Genomic DNA, 21,867 nt, shown 5'->3' on the forward strand with positions numbered 1-21,867 from the left:
AAAAAGAACCTTCAGCAAGTGTGCCCCATTGGTGCAGTTACCCCAGTCACTCTGCTGATGGTTAGGAGGAATGCTGGCTGATTTCTGTCTACAAAAGTACCTCCCGAAGGGCTTTCCTTGCATTTGCCCACATACAGTCCTTACCCAAAGCACAGGTAGGTTTGTAAAGAAAGCCAAGACTGAAGGATGCTCGGAGGCTTGAGGTCAAGTAACACATGCAGGGAAGTTCAGATCAGAACGGAAAGCAAGTCAGTTCCAGGCTATTTTTTTAACTACAAACCAGTCCTTCTCCAAACATTTTCCAAGGGACAGCACAGAGTAATGGAACAACTCCAGGGTGAGCTCCTGAATGCTCTCTACCACAGGATTAGTGACCTTCATTATTGTTCGAAAAAGCATACTGAAGAAAATTGAAATTCCACAGCGCAGGAGTCTACCAGCTCCTGAAGAATTTGGCAGCAGACTGGGATCCACTGCTCAGCCTTGAAGATAACAAAGTTACAACAGACTGTCTCAGCTGTGCAAGATGACCCCAAGAAGAGGAATTCAGGATAATCCCCTCCTGGGTTCTGTTCCAGAATATTAAAGTTACAGGATTGTATAAACTTACTGCACACTTCCCACTTCTGTCCTTACACCTTCTTTGCCTCCTGGAGATGAAATCACATCCATCCCTGCTCCTCCTTTTGTTTAATGAGGCCCAGTAGTGTACCCATGTAGCAACAAGGTCAAGACAAAGTTTGGCACACTTCAGATATCACTTCTCTTCACACCATCGACAAGCACCAGTACCCTGCAGGGACAGATACCCAGTGGTTTGCTTAATGAAAGCTCTGCAATTACTCCAACATCCTCTGAGTGACCTTTTCAGTTGCTTCTGGTCTCCCTGGCAGGCTGCAACAAAGGCAGAGGTCAGGTGCCACAGATGTGTTCTTAAATAAAAGCCAAGAGATGGAGGCAGACAAGAGAGAGTGGACACCACTGTGACCACCATTTAAACTAGGGTGGAAAAATAAAGAACAAAATTAAGCAAATGTTTCAGCTCAAACCTCTGTCAAAATGTATCACTTCAAAAAAGCATGCAAACATTATGTTTTGCAGTTATAATTCTATTTTGGAGTTCCTGATATTTCTACGACTGCTTCTGATTCTGCAAACGCAGAAGTGCTGAGAACACAACAGTCCATGTGAATGACGGTAGAGATGACTGAACACAGGGAAAAACCCCAGTGCTGCCAAATGCCGTTCTAATAAACAATAGAACATTGGTTTGCTTGGATGTACACGAACCATGGATATGTGGATCTCTTCCTTTTGTTTGTGAGGAACATAATTCTAAACAGGAGCCCACTACTGTGCAGTATTTTACCCCACCTCAGGGCTGCAAAAGAAAGCTTCTGGCTGTGAGGACCACTCTGTATTAGAATCTCTAATTGGTCCCACTGGAATCCCCTCCTGCACACACTTGCACTTCCTATAGCAGCTCCACTCCCATCCCACCGAGGGGGAGAAAGGAACTGAAAAAGGAACAGGGAAGGAATCAAAGCAGAAATGAAATTTGGTTTCACCCTCTACTCCTCAGCACCCTGCATTCATTGAAGCACGGACAGCAGGAAGCTCTGGGATACATTGTATGGTGTGGGGCAGCAGGGCTTAGGGTTGGGCTCTAAAATGCATCACAGCCAGTAGTTTCGCCTGGCTCAGCAGTGCATCCTTTGAGAAATGAGGGTTGTGGAGGCCATGGGGACAGCGCATCATCCCAGCTCGACTAGGCAATCAGAATCACAGTAGAGTGACTCTATTTTGCCTGGAAGACACAGCCCCATCCAAGCCATTCCCTTTTTCCAGCATCAGCACAGTTACATTTGAACCATACTTGCACACCCACACAAGAGGAGTTCAGACTAACCTGGCATGTAATGTAGGCAATCCTACTCAGTGCAGGAGACAAAGCAAAGCCAGAAGGCAACACAGGGACAGGAAGCAACCAGCAGATGGTGTTCAAGAGCCCAGCTCTGAAGCTGGCACTGCACACATAGACATGCTTCCATCCCTCCTCCCCAAGCCCTGCTCTTAGCAGAGCACACCCCCTGCCCCTGGCTCGGATTACCAGGAGAAGAGGCACTTCTGCTTGCACACCTCTGTCTTGTACAGCTCGGCAAGACCGTGCCATCACTTTGATTTCTTGTTACTATTTTTAGGAGAATAAAAACAAAAAGGATAGCTTATGAGAACTGTAAATCACAATAGAGGACAGTCTGTATGGACAGGAGGTTTTGTTATTAGCAGAGTGCACTATGAACCAACAGGCAAAGACAGGAGAGCAGACAATGAGTGGAACTTGAGACTAGATAGGCTCAGATCAAAAAGAATCTGTCAGTCACAAGGATAATTATCAACTAGAATGACTTACCAGGGGACTGTTCACTTTGTGTAGTTCCTCCATCAAGATCAAGTTCCCCTTTCTGGAAGAAGTGCTCTATTCCAATCAGGGGAAAAGATGGGACTCTGAAATCCCCCGATCTGGCCATGCAGAAGCTAGGGCTGGCAAGCCTTCCTGTCTCTCAAATCTCACAACTCCCACAGCGCCTTTGAGCTGGGAGAAACAATTAATGCCACTCCCCTCGCTGTCACTGCTGGGAATGTCACCGGCCTCTACATGGTGCTGGGGGACAGATTTGGACCTGGAAAGGGTGTTTGCAGTACACCATGGAGGAAACAGGAAACGTGAACAATGTGAATGTGTGACCCCAGCAAAATCCTTCTGCATCTGTGTTTACTAATTGGAAAGGGGACCAATATGTCTCTCCAAACATTCAAAACCAAGAACACAAGCACTTCTGTCCTATGAGATTCACTAGGATCATAAACCCATTCAGCAGGAGCCACTTTAGTGAGGAGCCACCTGCCCAGCATGCCTCCTTCTCCATGACAAACAACGGTTTTCCTGCTCTGTCTGCAGAAGCACAGAGACAGGAGTCTTCTGATACATGCAGAACAGAAAGGAACTGGGAATATGCATCAAAAATCAAATGAATCTCAAAAAACTGGAGCTCTTCAGTACCAAAGCACTCACTCTGGTCTCTCCCACCAAGTCACAATGCATCTCTCAGCCTGTGTCTCAGAAACAGTTTTCATTTCCCAAGTATAGGATGCTGGCAGAGACAAGTATACCAGCCCCCAAAGTCAAATTCCTTGCAAACACAGTCTTCAGGGGAGTGTTGCCATAAAGCAGAACTCTGGGCACGTCTGCACCGCAGCCTGGGAGCAGGGTGGGAGAGGAGGGGAATTTGGGCAGCTGTGGTTGGGGCTAGGAGACTGCCCCCACAATGGAGAAGATAGGACTGGGTGGGAGATGGATTGAGGGTGGACCTGATGATCCTAGAGGTCTTTTCCAATTTTAATTATTATGATTCTGTGATTCTATGGAAAGTATCCAGTGAGAGCATAACAAAAGCAAACCTAAGAAAGTAGTTCTATAGGATCACCCACCTAATCCAGGGCCCGAGCTCTGATGGAGACAGAAATATGTGCTTCTTATGGCAGAGCACATGAACCTGACCACTACCTGTGACCTATTCCCCCAGCATTAGATTCTGACTCCTGGGCATCAGCTAGGGGATGTTAGGGAGAGGACAACAATGGGGGGGCAGAGCACCCACCCCAGTGTGTCACGACCTACTCAAGAGCCACAGTCTTGGCCACTGAACAGCATTTCATTTTATGCAGCCAAGTAAGGGAACAGAGAACGAAAGGTCTACACACATCAGTCCATCCCATGCTGACTGATCCACTGAGATGAGTCCAGCCTTGCTCAACAGAACAAAATCACTTCCCATTTTCAAACTGCAGGAAATCCCCTTTTCCCTTCATAGCAGGATCCTCAGGAGGAAACATCTGTGTGCTCAAAAACCTCATGGAGATGCGTTACCTCACACTGCACTCCAGAGGAGTACAGCCCTGAGGCTCTCCCATACACACAGCCCAAGGTAAGGCAAAACAACCTCTGACCACCCTGAGCAAGGTCCACCAGAAGTCCTTTCCAAATTCAGTTCTTCTATGACTGTATGGCCGTATTAAAGCACAGCACCCAGCCCCAGACCTGTGAGAATCTGAGCAACCTGAACCGGTGGGATGTATCCCTGTCTGTAGCAGGGGTTGGAACTAGGTGATCTTAAAGGTCTCTTCCAACTCAAACCATTCTCTATGTTTCTATTAACTAAATGCAGTGCTACCTGCTACTGCCACTTACTTGGGGTCATACTGCACTTCTGCTGCAGATCTGATAGTACAGAGAAGTCCTTGCAGTGTCCTGCCCAGTGTCAGAGGATCACTGGAGCAGGGAACAATTAACAAAATGCAGTGCAAGCTCCCTGCAAGAAGGAATGTAGGGACACAACAGGGAAAAGCTGCCACAACTCTGAACCAGAACAGCCCCTGTCCTGGGAGGAAAAGCTTGCTCTGTAACGACCTCAGTGAGCTGGTGTTTCTGTCTAGCTAAAAGTTCCATAAACACTGATCTTGACAAAGCTATGCGTCCAATGGTGTGAAGCAGAATTAAGACCAATACAGTGCAGCCAAAGAACTGGAGTTTGAGTCTGCATCTGAGTACAGCTGATGCTTCAAACAGGATTGTTAGTGAGAGAAGTCCATGAAAACCCTCAGCAGTAGCGATGCCTGTATTGAGACACTGAGACCTACACCACCCCCCCTCAGAATGAAACTATGAAGCTCCCACCCCAGAAATGCCCCACATGGGCAGGCTGGGCACGAGCACAGCCACTGCAACTCACACCATGGCAAACGGAAACACCAGTGCCCCTCGGAGCCCCTCCAGCACTGCCCAGTCTCTCTAGCACATTGAGTCATTTTGTGTTTTCTTCATTTTTATGTAATCTTTCTTGCTCAACATTTGGTTTCCATGGTGTCATATACACTGTGTGAAACAGATTTATATTTAGAAAGTGGAACAGGTCATATGAGCTCACCCAGTTGTTACGGCAACCAACACAACTCCTGTTCAGCTGCATCTGATGGCGCGGGGTGCTGCAGGAAGTGCCCCTCCATGGGTGGCCCTGCAGACACCGCTTCTGCAGCAGAAACAGCAGACGCCGCAAGTGCAGACGTGGCTACTGTCTGCCGCAGCCCAGCGGTTGGCATGCTTCTTCTGAGCACTGCACCTCGGCCTGGCAACCTTCTGGCACACCAACCCACCTCCTCAGTAAGAAAAGCGCCTTTCACCTATGCCACCTGTTGGGAATCCCGGTGTTGCCTGCGGCAGCTTGAGCAGAGGCTGAGGAATGCACAGCACACACCCCACTGCCAGCTGAACCGGACAGCTCTCATTTGTCCTAGCCCCAAAAATCCCCTGCCTTGATAACTCTCCTTCCTGCCATCCCAAACTCTCTTCCATGTCCCTGCTTCCTAAATAACATTCGCAATTTTGTACAGCAGCTGTTTGTTGGTATGGTGCACCGAGGCTCGTATGGGGACAAGCTGGGCAAAGTCGCAGCAGTGCGTGGCAGTGGATCCTGTCTCATGGGACACATGGCACCAAGTCTGGCCCAGGTCCTGCTGCACACAATGTCCACTTCTCTGCAAAGCAGAAGTACAGGGAGACTCTTGGCAGTGGTTTTAGGTCTTTTGGATGAGGAGAACAGAGCTGGGTAGATATAAGAAGTAGGAAGGAGAAGGAAGATGGGATGTGGGAGAGATTCAGTGTGGGGAAAGAGTGTAGGAGTGGGGTCTGGTCTTGGGGAGCACAGTATTCATGGAATACAACAAAAGGCACTTCTGACATGGGGAGCAGCAGGCATGGCGGGAGGATGAGCACAGAACAACAGTGTGGCAGCTGGCTTTAGTGCTTCTTGATCTGCCTGAGCTCTCAACATGCCCCCAAGCAAGTTAATCACATTCCCATGCTTTCTTTCCAGTGTGTTCATAGCCAGAGTGCTTCCCTGTCATGGTATTTAGTGCTATGAGACAAGCAACCAAGAAAGGGGAAACAAAATACCTACCACCTTCATAGCAGGCACTGAAGTCTCGGAATAGCCTGCTCTGATTAAGAAAGACTGTCTAGAACATGATGATCACAGCTACAGGCGCTCATGTATTCCAGTAATGGATATACTATAATGAATGTACCCACAGAAAGCTTAGGAATACCCCTAATACAATAGATGGCCTGTTGCTTTTCCTTTCTGTGCTAATGCTAACCCAGTTACCGGACAAATCTGCCCTGCTGTCTTTGAGCAGCTCCCTCTGGCTAGTGTCATCCAGCTGAACTATGTATGAAAAGTAACAGGCCATTGTGAAACAGAATGGGAAAGAAGATGCAGGAGGCCCCAGCAGGCAGAGGCAGGAGCTAGCACTCCTATGGGGAGCCTCTCTGAAATGGTCTGGGGAGGCCAAAGGCATGAATGGCCAAAGAGGAGCCCACCAAGCACACAGCTGTGATGAAGGGCTCAAATGCGCAAGGGAGCAGAGAGGAACAACAAGAGCAACACAGCAGGACAGTGATAACTGTAGAACCCCAAAACCAAATGAAACAGAGCACTCTGCTTGGCTCCTGCCCCGTGCAGAACAATCAGCTCTATCATCTGGAGTGACAATCATCAACACGAGTCAAGGGAAAGACTCTGTAGACCATTTTACAGACTGGTACTGTCTTTAGGGGTTTGGGCTCAACAGAAGAAAGCAAAGCACACTTTGGGACTGAGCAAGTCTTGGGATATTTAGGGGAAAAAACAAAGATGGGTGAAAGGAGGAATTCAGGTGGTTTGTGGCAGATCCAGTGCAGAAAAATACCTGCATCTGATCACTGCAGTCCATCCTGTCATCGTTTTATAAAATTCAATTTCTAGCTGTGTTCCTGGAAAAGAAGCTTTCTATGCAGCGTGCGTGAGCATATATGAAGGTTAATTACTGCCAGCATTAGGAGTGGGGACCTTCAGTCACTGTGCATCTGCCAGCAACTGAAACCAGGAGAGTACGGGTGTACACTGTGGCTGCATATCAAGATGGTATGATACCCAGGTATCAGAACAGCTGTGAGTGAGGGCCAGATACTGCAGAAGCTATTTGAGGGTCCAGAGGTCCAGTCCTGATCCTTGCAGGGGCTGTAGGTTCTGGGAATTGTCTGAGATCCATTTGCTTTTTGTGTGTCTATGTGAGAGGTAGAAGTATACACAGGTATCTACAAAGGGAAAGGATGAGACTATTGGTGCTGTTTGCGAGAGAGCTGAGTGTTTCTGTCAGTCTGAATCTGTGCAGCTGGCCATATGCATGTAAGTACTGTATATGTGCAGTGCTGTCGCATGCCTACTGTAAGTACATGCCTAGCCTTGCTGCTGCCTGCACCTGGGGACATGGAGCTTTCAGAACCTCACCTCAGCTGGTCTATCAGACTCAGCAGCTCCAGGCACAGTGCACACACACTTCCCAGCCTGCAGGGGTAGGGTTGCAGCTGCTGACATGGAGGACATTTAGGTGAGGTGGAATAATCCCAGTCCAAAACAAAGCTGAGATGTGTCTGTGCCCTGCTACAGTCCCTGGAAAATGGGGGATCGAGCAGACCACCTCACATTCATTCCATCTTGCAGAAGCTCAGCTCTATGTCCATTCAAAGGCACCAGGTCATGAAAACAGGCAGATATCTGCATCTCTGTGAGGCTTTGGAGACACCCATGAGAAGCTAGCACATATGCATACCACACAGAACTTAAGAGGCAAGCACAAAAATGCCCAGAAGGACTGAGGGGGTACCTCGCATCCATTCCCAAACACAGGTGTGTCAAACTACATCCCTCAAATATGGAATAATCTCTCACAGCAGTCTGCTGCCCCATAGCAGTCACAGAATTTCTCCAAAATACCTGTAGATTTTTCTTCTTCTCAAATAGAAATAATAAAGATAACACTCTCCCACTCTTCTTGTTTTCTTCTCACCATTGATGTTCAGAATTAATATCTTGCGTCTGATTTTCCAGTTAGCAAAGCCAATATGGGCTATGGGGATCTGGGAACAGTTTATTTGTTTGTACACAAGCAGCTTGGGTCACCAACAAGCAGCACACCCAAGTTTCTGTTATTAGGAAGTGAAGCTGTGATGTCTTCCCACCATGCTGTCTCAAAAGAACATAGCACAATCTTCGAGTGTGGCCAGTTGGGCCAGTCTCACAATTACCATGCCCAAGCTCTGCATGCTGTAACGTATACTTAGCTGACAAACTTTGATATGAGCTAACTATGATACCCCCATTTTCTCAATAGGAACTGAAACCCAGAGCTCTGCACAGACTGCCATGAGCTGGTTCACCTGAATCCTAAGTCTTCCCCAGGAAGGGGTTATTGCAGCAATGTGGAAATGTGCAGGAGAAGCTACAAGCCTGGGGATAAGGCATTGCCAGCACCTCATGAACATTTGGGCAGCCCAGGAGCCCAGCCTGCAGCACAGCCTGCGGCACGCTCCTCCACTTGCTGTGCTCCAGAGGACATTCCAGCTCCATCTGTGACATCAGCATTTGGTACGAGGCAGAGCACCAGGGCCAAGCACTCTGAAGGGCTCTGTTGTCCTATGCAGATCAGGACAACAGGCCTTTGTTGGGAAAATCTTGTACTGCAGAAGTCATCCCACATATGCCTGGAGAGTCACAAGGGCAGGCCAGGCCAGCTGCAGCATTACTGCTTGTCTCCAGCTGGAAGTGACAGACCTACCTCTGAGGGACTGCAGAGCATGGCACACGCTGAAGTCAACTGGATGCTCAAGAGGCAGCCACGGAGCTGGGGCATGCTGCGTGCTCCGAGTGCTCTACACTGGGAAGGAGACTGGAAACAGTTAAAAAAAGGACATCTTCCATGGCTGCCTAAATTTGCAGCCTGTCCCTGCTGCTTAACTCAGTGCGCTTATTACTTTCACAGCCTTGCAGTGCACTGTGGCTACAGCATGGAAAAGGGCACCAGAGAAGTCAACAACAGCAGGCAAAGAGCAGGCAAAGAGCTGGGCAGCACAGCAAGTTCTGTGCTGCTGGGGCCCTGGAAGTGCAGCTGGTTCTAAAGAACTGAAACACCTGGGAACAATGCCAAATGTTTTCATACAGAACCTCCACTCCTTACGTAGTGGGAAACTTCAGCCTGGCTAAGCTCGCTCATCCATATGTCCTGACAGAACACACTCTTCTCAGCCCAGGACGAAGCCCCAAGCGACTCTTACAGAGATGTGCTTTGTGTTTCCAGTCAGGGCCAAAATTCATAATGATATGGGATCAGATGCAGCTTCACAGTTAGCTGCGGTCACCCCTAACATAGCGCCACAGGACTTGATGACACTAAGCTGTGAGGTGCAGTCAGCACCCTTAAGGGATGGGATGCCATCCAGAGAGACCCAGACAGGCTGAGCAGTGGGTCCAGGGGAACCTCAAGAGGTTCAACAAATCTGAGGGCAATGTGTTGCAGCAATACCCACTACTAGAACAAGGTGGGGGATGAAAGGATTATGTGCAGCCCTGCTGAAAAGGACTTGGGGGTACTGGTAGATGGCAAGCTGAACATCAGCCAGCAATCACCCAGAAAGCCAACCATATCCTGGGCTGCATCCAAAGCAGGACAGCAGGGCAAGGGAGGGGATCCTGCCCCTCTACTCTGCATTGTGAGACTTCACCTGGAGCACTGCATCCAGATGGGGAGTCCTTAGTACAGGAGAGACACGGAGCTGTTGGAACATCACAGAAATTATCCCAGGGATGGAACAGGACAGGCTGAGAGAGCTGGGGCTGTTCAGCTGGAGAAGAGAAGGTCTGGGGAGACCTGAGAGTGGCCTGTCAGTATCTAAAGAGGAGCTATAAGAAAGAGGACAAACTCTTTAGCAGGACCCTGTGGTGACAGGGCAAGGGAAAATTGTTTCAAAGTAAAAGAGGGGAGATATAGACTGGAAATTTTGTTTTACAATAATGGCGGTGAGGCACTGGCACGGGTTGCCCAGAGTGGATGCTCCATTGCTGGAGATACTGCAGGTTAGGCTGGACGGGGCTCTGAGCACCCGACAGAGCTATGGGTATCTCTGCTCATTGCAGGGGAGTTGCACTAAATGATGATTAAGCATTCCTTCCAACTCAAACGATTCTATGAGTTCTGCAAACAGAGGCCTGCTTAATAGCTGTTTAAACAGGAAAAAGCTGAACAAAAACAGAAACGAGAAGATGTGGCAGAGAAACTTCCATGGCTTTTCCATTTCCATCCCTGGCCTCAGGTCCTGACCTGCTGCATGGCACTGCTCCACACTTCCCCTCTGCATCCCAGAGCCCCACTTGAGGCCCAGACAAGAAGGCTGCTCCTGCCCCCCGCACTGCTGAGCCCCTATCAGTTCGTGGGCCTGGGGGGTGCTCCACAGCTCCCAGGACTACCAGCACCTGCTGCAGCACTCCGCCTGACCCACAAGCAGAGAGCCAGGCCACAGAACCCAGCATCCACCATGGCAGCACCATGAGAGCACTCCTGCTTGGCACCGGATGGCAGCAGGACAGCATGAGTGTGGTACCACCACAGCAGCTCCTAGCAGTAGAGGCATTTGCTTTCATGGTTTGCATGAACATTCTTCCATTCCAGCAACGCACAAGATGCAAAAAGATCTAGTAAAGTAAAAATAAAACAATAATGACAAAACTGTAGTTTTTTCTCACAAGATGTTTGTACTCTCAAGGGCACAGTGCATCCACAGCTCTCCTTGGTAGACACACACTGCTCACACACAGTCGTGTCAGGGTTTTGAGTGCTTTACCCCTCAAACATCTCTACATGCTTTTAATAAGCACAATTCTGCTGCTGTGCTCTGCAGTTTCCCAGGCACAAGGAAATAGTCCTGTCACAGCCCACAGCTCGTATCTGTTCTCTTCGGAAGGAAGGGATTCTCCCTAAAATTATACAGGTGCGTGCACACTGGGTCTCTCTGGATGGCAAGAGATACTTACAGAAACATTTTGTAGCACGTAAATAACTGCAGGCTAATAAAAGAAGTGAAAGCAACATGGAAGAGTCTGTGCTGAGACTTCCACAGCTGTATTCTCCCTTTGAGAGAGGTTAAAGGATATTCTGAGACTGTCCAAAGGATAACAGTATAGGATAGTGGTTGGTATTTTTCTTTAATTACTTATTTAACGACTGCAAATATCCTCTCTTTTTAGGAAGAATATTGAGACTGAGTCCCAGAGAAACCCATGTTGATGATCTGCATGTTTACAAAGATATTTTTATTACAAATATTATCTTAAAATCTGTGCAGTTAAACTAAAATCGGAATAGTTGATTCAGATTCTGTTCCTGGCCCCAGGACTTAGCAGAACTACTAAGGCTCTGGCATGCTGCTGCTACATTTTCCTGCGCTTTAAAATGAAAATTGCTTCTCCCTGTCAAATAAAGCTCCCACCTACTCTTGCATGCAGCCTGGATGCGACTTTTTATTTTCAATTGTCCTTTGCTTTTTTGTAGTGGTGCTTCCTTGCAGAGGAAATCTGTTGTGCAGCCCTGACCTGATATTCCCTAGATTAAATGGCCCTCCACGACCAAAACTTCGGGAACCTCAGATGCAGAGAAAACAATGAAATGGCCAAGAGACAAAGTGCTGCCAGATGCACATTCCTGCACACTCCCTCATAATCCCTCTCAGGCGTGGGGAATGTAGCCGTTTTTGCCTGTAACTCTGCAGTAAAGCATTCTTGGACAGACACTCGGCATTGAGCTGTTGTTTTTGCTGCTATCAAACAGTACAAGTCTTCATAAATATGCAAACAAAAGGTGAGACAAGGAGGCGGTGCCCAGCACTTGCCATGACTGGAGCCCCCAGGCAGGGCTATGTCTCACCCCGCCCCACCACCACACCAAGGGCCACAGGCAGAAGGGGCAGCAGCCAGACAGATGGACAGCCAGGCTGACAGACATTGGCTGCCCTGGGGAAAGATCCCAGTCATGGCTCTGCCAGACTGCCAGAGTGGGGCTGGCAGGAGGGGCCTTCAGGACTGGACGTGGGCAGCAAGAGCAGGGCTGAGGTTTTGGGGCACACCAGCATGGGCAGAGACACCTGCTGGCATGAGAGGATGTTATTATTCACTTAAAAACTTCTTCCCAATACAGGTGTGGAAAGAAGCACAGGAAAGGTAGTACCATCAGCTTTCTGGAGCCGACCCTCTGCGTGCTGAGCAGCAGGGCCTGGCCATGAAGTGAGGGCTGGCCATGAGGTGAGGCCTGGCCATGAGGTGAGGCCTGGCCGTGCCTCCGCAGCCCACCAGGACCCTCACAGTGCTCTCTGTGGCCACTGCCTCCCTCAGGCTTTCCTGCCCAGGGGCTCTGCTCCTCCTTCTGGCCCTTCTGATACAGAGGACGCCCAGGTCTTTCCCATATGCCACATTCACAAGACTGCTAAGCGAGCTGACATTTCAACAGACCAGGCACTATGTGACAACGTGGATGCCTCTTATCTCTGACCTATCTCCACTGACGTGAAAGGGTCTGTTCACATATACTTCCTAACCAGCAGCATAACCTCGAGCGTCTGATAAACCTCAGTTTCTTGTCCTCAGAGCTACTGCTCCAAAGGCAGTGCAGATCTCATTCACACAGCTTATCTCTTTGAAATGAAACTTCACAGTGCAAGAGTTCTATCTGAAAAAAGTATCCAGGTCACCACACCTGTACAAATTCATTTAGTCCTGGAACAGTCCATATGAGAGAATAACACTGAACCCAGCACACTGCAGGCAGCAGGAAGGGCTGTGGACACCAGCAATGATAAAAGCACTGGAAAGAAAGCACCAGCTGCTGCAGCCAAGCAGGTCTGGGACAGCAGGAGCCATCAGTCAGAGGTGATCGGCTGCAGCCAGGACAGACACATGCAATGAAGTGGAGCAGGGAGAAACACGGACAGGAAATAACAAGATTCAGCTCGGAAAAATGTAAGTACAACAAGCCCAAAAGCCCGCCTGTGGGAGGGAAATCCTGGGAAACAGTTGTCGATGATTTAAGATGTGCCCCACCCTGAGCACAACCTCAGAAGAACACATCACTGGATCACCACTTTGTCGAGTCACTGCTCTCTCCCACTAATACTGATTTATAGGAAATTAATAAACTCCCCATTTTAAAACTGCCATATTTCCCTTTTGACACACCATTCCCAACTGGATTTGTCCAGACTTCAAGCCTCCAGTTGACTGTATATGAGGATGCTTCATCCCAAATTGGCTTACACGGGACAGAAGCACTTCCTGGAAAAAAGACCGGTCTTAAAGCAGGGGTATGCTAATGCACAACCAGTGCGTCAGTGATGTGTGTATGAAATCATTAAGTTTTGCTGGGAAGTAGTGCTTCCCAGAGGCTCTGGGTAACAGCAGCTCAGAGGTTGTGCTCAGGATGGGGAACATCACAAAAGGGCAAAACACACATCTACAATCACTTGTAGAACTGGAAGAAGAAGGAGATGGAGTCATGAAGCAGCCAGTCTATATTCCCATTTCTAGAACAAAAGCTGAATAAATTGTTTACTAATGGACTCTGATAAGAGAAAAAAAATATAATTAAATGCCTACACCACTTTGTCACAGACCGATCTGTTAAATGAGTCTGATCACCTGCCTGAACGCTAGTGTAAGATGAAAAACAAGACTGCCACCTGAGAGATATGGACCTGGTAGGCTGGATTATGTGACAAGGTCTGAACTTCATTCTTCAAGATAAGAAAAACTGGGTCATCCAAAACAGAGTAAAAGCCAGAGATCTGGAAGAAATGACCTGAAATGAAAGAGGAAAGGCTGTTTAATATAGAGGAGAAACAAGCAAAAAGGGGAGTATCTCAGATATACCATAAAGCTGCTGGAAAATAAAAAAAAATTTGAAGAAAAAAAAGAGAAGCATGGTTTATTTTCCTGCTCATAACAGGTAGGATAAAAATGGATTTCAGTTGGAGGCATAAAGATTCAGCTTGAACTTCCTTAAAAAAAGACCAGATAACTGCTTTTCAGAAACCATATATGTGCTATCAAGCCTTGCATGGAGCAAAGGAGAGAGCCTGTGACTATAGTACGATACATATGCGTTCCGTGTGCAGGTGTGTTCAAAAATCACACTATGTGGATGTTCCCTGAGGTGACTTGGAATGTATGCACTTGTACTGCAAATGGAAATATTATGTAAAGTAGGGGACCATGTATTGAAAAGAAAACATTACCTAATGTAAGGAAATGCTACTGAGGAAAGGCCAACATTTGGAGCTGAAAGTTACAGAGTGGAGGAGGGTATGTAATCTTATTGAATGCATGCATACTGCAATTTTTAATAACATTATCACAAACCATTTTCTTCCATAGGCCTGTGATGCGTAAATTATGCAATTATTGAGAAACTGTTGAACTGTACCTCATTTCTGTCCTATAGGGGATAATTTATTAGGAGGGTAATGGATTCAGTTAAGAGAGCAACCATTTACATTTACAGCAACAGAAAACAAGGCCCCAGAGATCACCGTGACACGGGTTTTACCTCTCCTGATACTGAATATTGAATATTAATCCTGATACTTAAGAAAAAATACAAGTCATTGAATTACCATCAGCCAAACCAGTAATATTTCCCCATAGAGACACGAACCACAACAGATTCAAAGAATGCAGAAGGCCTCAGGTCAGTTTTGCTCTCCAGTCACTTCTGAGATTGGTCATGTTTCACTTGCTTTCATAAGCCAAATGCAAGAGGAGCTCTTCAGCCCACTCTGGAGGAGACAAGCTTATGGAGTGATCCAGTAGAACTTCCCCAGCCCACATAAATAAAGGCCTCAGAAAAGCCTCTGGAAATGAAGGCACTTGAACAACAGGGATACAAAGGCTTCTTTTTTAAGGAAACCTAGTAGAAGCTTGGCTTTAGGTAGCTATGATCCTAGATCCAAGCCTGTGCTGTATTATTCAAAGGATTCTGCAGATCAGCAACCTTGGATTTGTACTAAGCCCATGCAGCAGAGTGGTCCCTGCCGAAGCCTTTGGGCACCGCAGCCCACACAGGCTTGCAGTAGCTGAGGGTTTCTGTCAGGGCTGAAACACAGAGCTGCTTGCTTCCAGCACAGAGCCGCAGTAGCAGCACCGCCCCACAGCCATCCTCCCTCACAACCTTACCCAGCTCTCAGCACAGAATCACAAAATCACAATGCATCTGGAATATCCTGAGCTAGAAGGAACCCAAAAGGATCACTGCGTCCATCCCCTGGTTCCAATCATTTGTTCAGTCCAGTTCTAAATAACCCCAGAATCAAGTTTGTTATCATGTATATGGAATACTGGAATACATCCCGTGATGCTTTTCTGTAATATAACAGATATTCAGACTGCATTTTATATATAACTTTAATCACTGGCTAAATAAGTCGGTATGTACAGGATTGTTTACATGGTGAGTGTAAATTTATACTACTTAATCAGATTAGCCCACAATCCCAGATGGAGTTTGACATAAAATCTACACTGCTGAAATTTATAAAAGTTTCCATTAAGACACATGGTAATTTTAGGTAACGAGATACAATACTTCTTATGAGGTGTGCTTATTAGATAATTAATATTATATCTTTTTCTAATAAGAAATGATAGAAAGAAAAAATTAAAAACTTGTAAATCCTAGCTTCAGATTTCAGAACTTGAGAAGTAAAATTTTAAGAAGGTTATTCGCAAATTAATTTTTGTCCATAGAAATCAGGCAAATATTTCTGTCTATTATTCTGTCTTTTAATAATGTCTATTAATATTTCCTGGATCGATAATCCTGTCCTAAAGAAAATGGATTTCATCCTCAGTGGCTGTTTCTTTAGAAGGAATAACCAAACATAAAAGGAAGTTAAAAAAAAAAAAAAAAAAAAAAAAAAAGTCTAATAACTGTATATCCAAGTTCAAGCAGATATCCAAAACTTAATATCCAAATCTAATACAGTTCATTCCAAAATGGAATTTCTAACACAGTTCACATCAATAGCCCCAGGTATTTTTCTCCTTTTATTATAAAGAAGTGATTAGCAGAAATATATATTCTAACTTTTAAATGCTTTAAGATAAATGGGATGAATGACACCCATGTGCAGGTGCAAAGAAACTGGGAATGCTTGTTTCCAATTGAAAACTGAACATCTTCACAGTAACAAAATCATTGGTCATCTTAACTGCAGAAAACTAAGGACATATATTTAGAGGAAACCCAAACACATCAAGCTATCAGCAAGCAGAAGTATAGCACATCAGTACACCTAACACTGAGTAAATGGCATTTTACCCACAGGCCAACCTCTGCTCTTACATGGCAGTATTACCTTGAAGAGGTAAAGAGAAATAATTCCTAGTCTATAAACCCTTCCCACACGAACAAGTGAACAACTTGCACAGGAACCACAACCTTACTTGCAGTTGAGGTAGTCTGAAGCTGGGGTTTGCAAAAAAACTGTAACTATACAAAACAAGCAAGTTCTAACGAATTTGGTGATCACATCTCATTGCTTTAGATGGGATTCTTAAGGCCTGGACTGGTGTTTCTGTAAAAAGTATCCTATTTTGAATCTATAATGAATCTGAAATAGAGGGTTAGAAGTTTCCTGGCAGCAAGCTGCTGTGCTGTGCTGAGCAAGCAGAGGAGCACTGCAGCACTGCAGCACAGCTTTTGATGCAGCTAATCCAGGAGCAAGGTAAGTGCCCTCCAAGGAATACACAAAAAAGAGAGCTCCTGAGAAGTCAGTCACCACTATCAGCAGCTTGCCCTTCTCAGAGTATCTCACCTTCTGAACCACTTCTCTATGGTAGCTCTGCATGAAGGTCCACTCTCACAGCTTCACCTGAAGTATTTTGTGAAGTTCTGGGTTCCATAATATGAAATGGACATTAGGGCACTGAGATCATCCAGAGGAGGGCAACAAAGCTAGCAGAAGGGCTTGAAGGCATGTGCTGTGAGGAAAGGCCAAGGCACTGCATGTACAGGCAGGTCCCACCCCCTTCAGGACACCAAATGCCAGCCTTGGCCTCATGCCTAGGAGAGAAGCATGACAACGAAGAACAGATGCTGAATTCAAACTACAGATTGATAGCAACTCTCTCTAGCTCCAGAACTTTGAGTTAGCAATAGGAAGAACAGTATGGCGAAATATGAAAACTGCATTTCAGTGTGCCTTCTCATGAAGAGAGTCATTGAGTTCTGTGTGCAGGGAAATCAACACTCAGCTGGTGAAAGCTTCCAGTTGGGTACAGCACTGCAGAGTTCATGAGTGAATGCAGGTGCCTACAGCTGTGCCCCATAACTGCTGGTGAGAAATGGAAGACAGCTCCTACCAGCCAGGACATCTGAAAAAACATTGGGAGAGCTCAACTCAGATGTAACTCCTTCTCATCTATTTGTATCTCTAAAGTAAAGTAAGGTGAAATTATATTTCACTGTCTGCATGTTAGACTGAGAAGTTTTTCCTCCAGAGCTCGCCTGTCTGCCTACACTGGACTGTAACAGCAGAAACAGCCCTCAAAGCTTATAAGCAACCTGCACTCAACTTGGATTCCCTTTGCTTGCTTTCCTTTTGCTTCCCCTGGGCTCCTGCCTGCTGACAGCACAGACAGCCTTCCCTGGGAAGCAGGAAGATTTTCAGTGTACAGCCTGACACCGAACATGCTCCCCAGGAACTGAGAGCTCTAAGTTTGAGTCCTCTCAGAACAAGAGAAGCCATATCACCAACTTCTTGCCCTCGAGCTGCTTGCGTGCTGCAAGAGGTGGTGGTTAACAGTCTCCTCCCTCTGTAGCTTTTAATAAGGCGTGAGGCTCCCTCAGCAAGAACTGTCAAATGCATGTGATTCTCCTACACAGAGCAAGGTTTAGAATGGACATCTTGCTTTCCAAACTCTTCCTCAGAGGAACGTGATTGTGGCTAGACCCGTTTCATTCCAGATTGTGTGCTCAGCTGGACTCATCCTGAAGCTGTAGAGAGGCAAGGGAGGAGCTGGGCAACCCTGAGTCCAGGCTGTGAGGTCTTAGGGGCAGACCCAGCAGGCACTGAGCTGCCTTGCAGCATCCCCACTCCCAGCTTTCCCTTTGAACAGGCTCTGGTGATCCTGCAAGCTCACCCTGCAGAAAGCCACCCCAGGAAAACAGTCAGTCACCTCCTGCTAAGACACTTGATTCACAGAGGGAGCCTACAGGGGCTGAACAGGCCTGCTGCCAAATGAGGGCTAGGATTAAAGAACAAAAGAGGATCAAAGGGTAGGCCATACCAAACCACACCAAACCAACCTTCCATCCTGCCAAAGCCACTCAGGCAATGGCACCAAGGGAACAACCAAATTCTGAGCCTCAATTTCCCTCGCATTGGACTCAGTATCACAGGGCCAGTTGCTGAGCCAGAATAGTGAGAGCTGATGGACGACTGAGGATCAGCAGGATCTGTGTCACATCTGTGACCCTTCCCACAGCCCTCATGCTAAAGTTCTATCTCTCCCCACTTTCTCTGGTGCAGAGGTGCTCCTGCCACAGAAGCTTTCTGTTGTCCATCCCATGTTTCTGTAATTGCCTCGATTAAGAGAATAGTTGGTGTGATCGCTGAAGGTATTCATTCCCCTAGTGAATCCTGCACAGCTGCAGGACCTCACTATGTGAAGAAAAACAAAGCCTGAATTATCTGGGAAATATGGGAGGTCATCTCATTAATATTCAGTTAATGTTACTATTACTGTTCACCAGCATAATATTGTTTAAAAATACAGAGAATTAATAACTTTGCTGTAACTTGTGGGTCTCATCCTTCATCTTGTGCTCCTCAAAGAGGGAATCTCTGGAGCTGAAAAGCTTTTTCTCTTTTTTCTCAGGATGCTTTGAGCATGGTCTGCTCTAAAAGAAATTCTTTAGACAGGAAGCATGGCCGAGATCAAATTTAGTTTCACAGGAACAGCTTTCAGGTCTGGCTTGCTCTTTTCTGGGGTGATATATTTAACTCCTTCAACTGAAGAAGTTGCCTTCCTACTGCTGGAGTCAATGCCAAGCAGACAGGAAAAAAAATGATTCAACACCAAGGAGGGCTTACAACTCAGAAATAAATGTCTCACTTTGAGAGTAGTATGTAGAAATTGTCAAGGAAAAAGCTTACAACAAATGAAAAATTGTGTCCTGTATTGCAATGATCAATTCCTTGGCAATATTCTGATAAGACAATTCAGGCAGTTGTAATTTACATGACAAAAAGAGCATAATAACACAGCTTGAATGTACAGGCTCTATCAGAGTTTTAGCTGTAAACTTGTTTGTTAAAATAAAAGGGGTATTTATAAGGATTTTAGATGTACTGCTTTTCAAGCTGTAACAAGTTGTCCTTCCAGCTGCATACTATTTGAACAAAGGAGAAGAAATGATTACAAATTACGACCTAAACATGTTTGCTTGGCACCTGACATGGCAGGTAGAACTGCTCATGACAGCTGTCTGTTGCACTGAAGCCGAACAGTCTTAACAATTCTCATGCTGCATTTCTCAGCAGAGGTGTACACCAAGAGGTGCTGGGAGCTACACTGTTAAATAAGCAATGGAACTACCCAGCGGCCCTCCCATCACACAAAGCAAGGCAAAACTTTCAGCCCACATCACCTTTATTTTTAAAAAAAGGACTAAAGACTGATTTTGGCATACTTCTCCAAGTGACTGAAAGCAGATGCTTGGAACACAACAGAATCCTACATGAGCACTGGATAGCAAGGTAACACAAACAGATCATCGCAGAATCATTGAGGTTGGAAAAGACCTCTACGATCATCTACTGCAACCCTCCATGCCCACTAAGCCACATCCTTCAGAGCCACATGCATGTTTCTTGAACACCCGCAGGGATGGGGACTCCCACACACCCATGGGCAGCCCACTGCAATACCTCACCACTCTTTCAGAGAGGAAAGGCTTCCTAACAGTCAACCTGAACCTCCCCTTCAGGCCATTACCTCACCATATAGCAGTCATTTAAAAAAAAAAACCCTTGGATTGGGTAATAGATAACTTCAACAGAGTATCCATCAATAAAGGCCACATTGGCTTTTTTTTTATTGATAAGTAAGTTCAGGGCACCCTTACAGACCTGCAAGGCTGCAGCGTTGGTGATTTACCACCAATCCCTACAGTTTGTATTACTGGTCTCACTTCTTGCAGCTGTGGCAATGTAACTGCATGAAGTCTCTCCTCCAGTTATCCAGAGAATAGAATGGACTACAGATGCTAGCTCCTGCGGGGTGATGCAGAAAGGCCTATGCATACACTGCCCCAGGCAAATGCATTTGGAGAAACCTTGCACCAATTTCTGCCAAGACCCAGGCAGTGCCTGCTGCTTGCACACATGGCAGCTTGAAATCCTTCAGGGACAGTCTTCCCACTGCAGCCACTCTTGTACAGTGATTTACTACTGTTGATGTGGGAATTAAATGCAGAGTTACATGGAGTGGGGGGGGGGTGAGGCTATTCAGGCACAGTGTTACAATTTAGGACAATTGCACCCTATCACATAAATAAAATACATTTGCCTCTACACAATGAAACTGAAGAAACTGTTTGGACTGCAAATCTCTCCTCAGTCAAATTTTCAACCAGTAGCTCTCTAAAGAGTGGCATGGGTTGTGACCAGCCCCATAGTCAACAGGCTGCTGAAGACAAAGGGTGATCGCTCTCCTATTCAGATAACACACAAGAGAGACAATAGTCTGGATTATCAGAGGTCCGAAAGGACCAGGGGATAGCTGTACCAAACAGAACTCGCTATTTGTTTACTCTCAAACATCCAAACCAGCAGACACAGCACACAGCTCCGTGTGTGAAGGGGCAGGTTCAGCAGATTAAAATCCCTGTGCAAAAATCTGCCCTTCCAAGATGCTGTGACATCAGACACGAATCCTTTGCAATACACCGGCGTCTAGATGTTGTAAGATAACAGTCTGCAGTATCACCTCCCACCCAAACCTTGCTCTCTAACTGGTTCAACTAGGCATTAGAGAAGGCGTAAAGAGAACATCCCAGTGGCAAGCAGCTGGAGGAGCTGACATCCCAGCACCCTGAGCACATAACTGCCTCTGGGGAATGCTGAGGGTGCAACAGCTCTCCCCTGATGCAGGGAGGGTAAAGCATGAAGTCTGTAAGGGGATTAAAAATAAAAAAAAAAACAGCAAAAGATTGCGGAAAATTGGTGAGCAGGAAACCTTCCATTCCAGCAGTGAGGGAAGAGCCTGAGCACAGCAGTTCCAAGTAACATCCCCAGCATGCTTCCCTCCCATGGAGAGGGGGAAAGGACCTTTCAAGCTCTCTCCCCTCCACTGGATCCTCCAGCACTACAAGGCAAATCAACTTCTGTTCTGGGGAAAAAAAGTTGAGATTCAATTGCTCCGGAGGCTGACAGTGGAGCTGGAAACAGACTGGATCTCCTGAATGTCTGTTCACCAGCTGCCAGGGCACATCTGCTGAACCCAGTGGTGCTGTCAGAGCTCAGGAGCAGCCATGTTGCAAAAGGCAGCATGAGGGGGAAGGGAGGAAGAGGCTCAGGCATGTGACTTTAACAACATTGCATAAATCAGGGACACTCACGCACACACTCACAGAACATCAATCAGTGTTAACAGAGAGTACAGTGATTCCTGCTTTCATATTTCTCATCCTAGACTCACAAAAGAGCTATTTCCGGAGATCCACATCTCATCCAGCACAAAGCCACCCCATTTGGTGCAGCCAACTTCATCCTCTGTGTTCCAGGAATCACCATCTTTCTAAGTGCAAAGCCCAGGAGCCCATATTTTGCACAAAACCTAGCACACAGTGCTCGGATGGCCCTCTCTAACCATCCACACATGCCAGCAC

At 46.6% G+C, this 21,867-nt stretch overlaps 1 protein-coding gene across 5 annotated transcripts in view; it reads right to left on the reverse strand.

Annotated features, from left to right (window-relative positions):
* The window catches only part of GAS7 (growth arrest specific 7), a 129,004-nt gene that overhangs the window by 93,810 nt on the left and 13,327 nt on the right, over window positions 1-21,867 (reverse strand). The window contains exon 1 of one of the 5 annotated variants that reach the window (XM_042833196.1): window positions 2,414-2,538. The exons of the other annotated variants lie outside the window; for them this stretch is intronic. Within the exon in view, the coding sequence (XP_042689130.1) occupies window positions 2,414-2,446 (33 nt within the window). The 5' untranslated portion in view covers window positions 2,447-2,538. Of the gene's footprint in view, window positions 1-2,413; window positions 2,539-21,867 lie in introns of those variants that run through there. 5 annotated transcript variants of the gene reach the window in all.

This window comes from Centrocercus urophasianus, unplaced genomic scaffold (assembly GCF_019232065.1).
Source record: "Centrocercus urophasianus isolate 14NV4802_14NV808 unplaced genomic scaffold, USGS_Curo_1.0 seq_41, whole genome shotgun sequence".
In the NCBI taxonomy this organism is placed as follows: domain Eukaryota; kingdom Metazoa; phylum Chordata; class Aves; order Galliformes; family Phasianidae; genus Centrocercus; species Centrocercus urophasianus.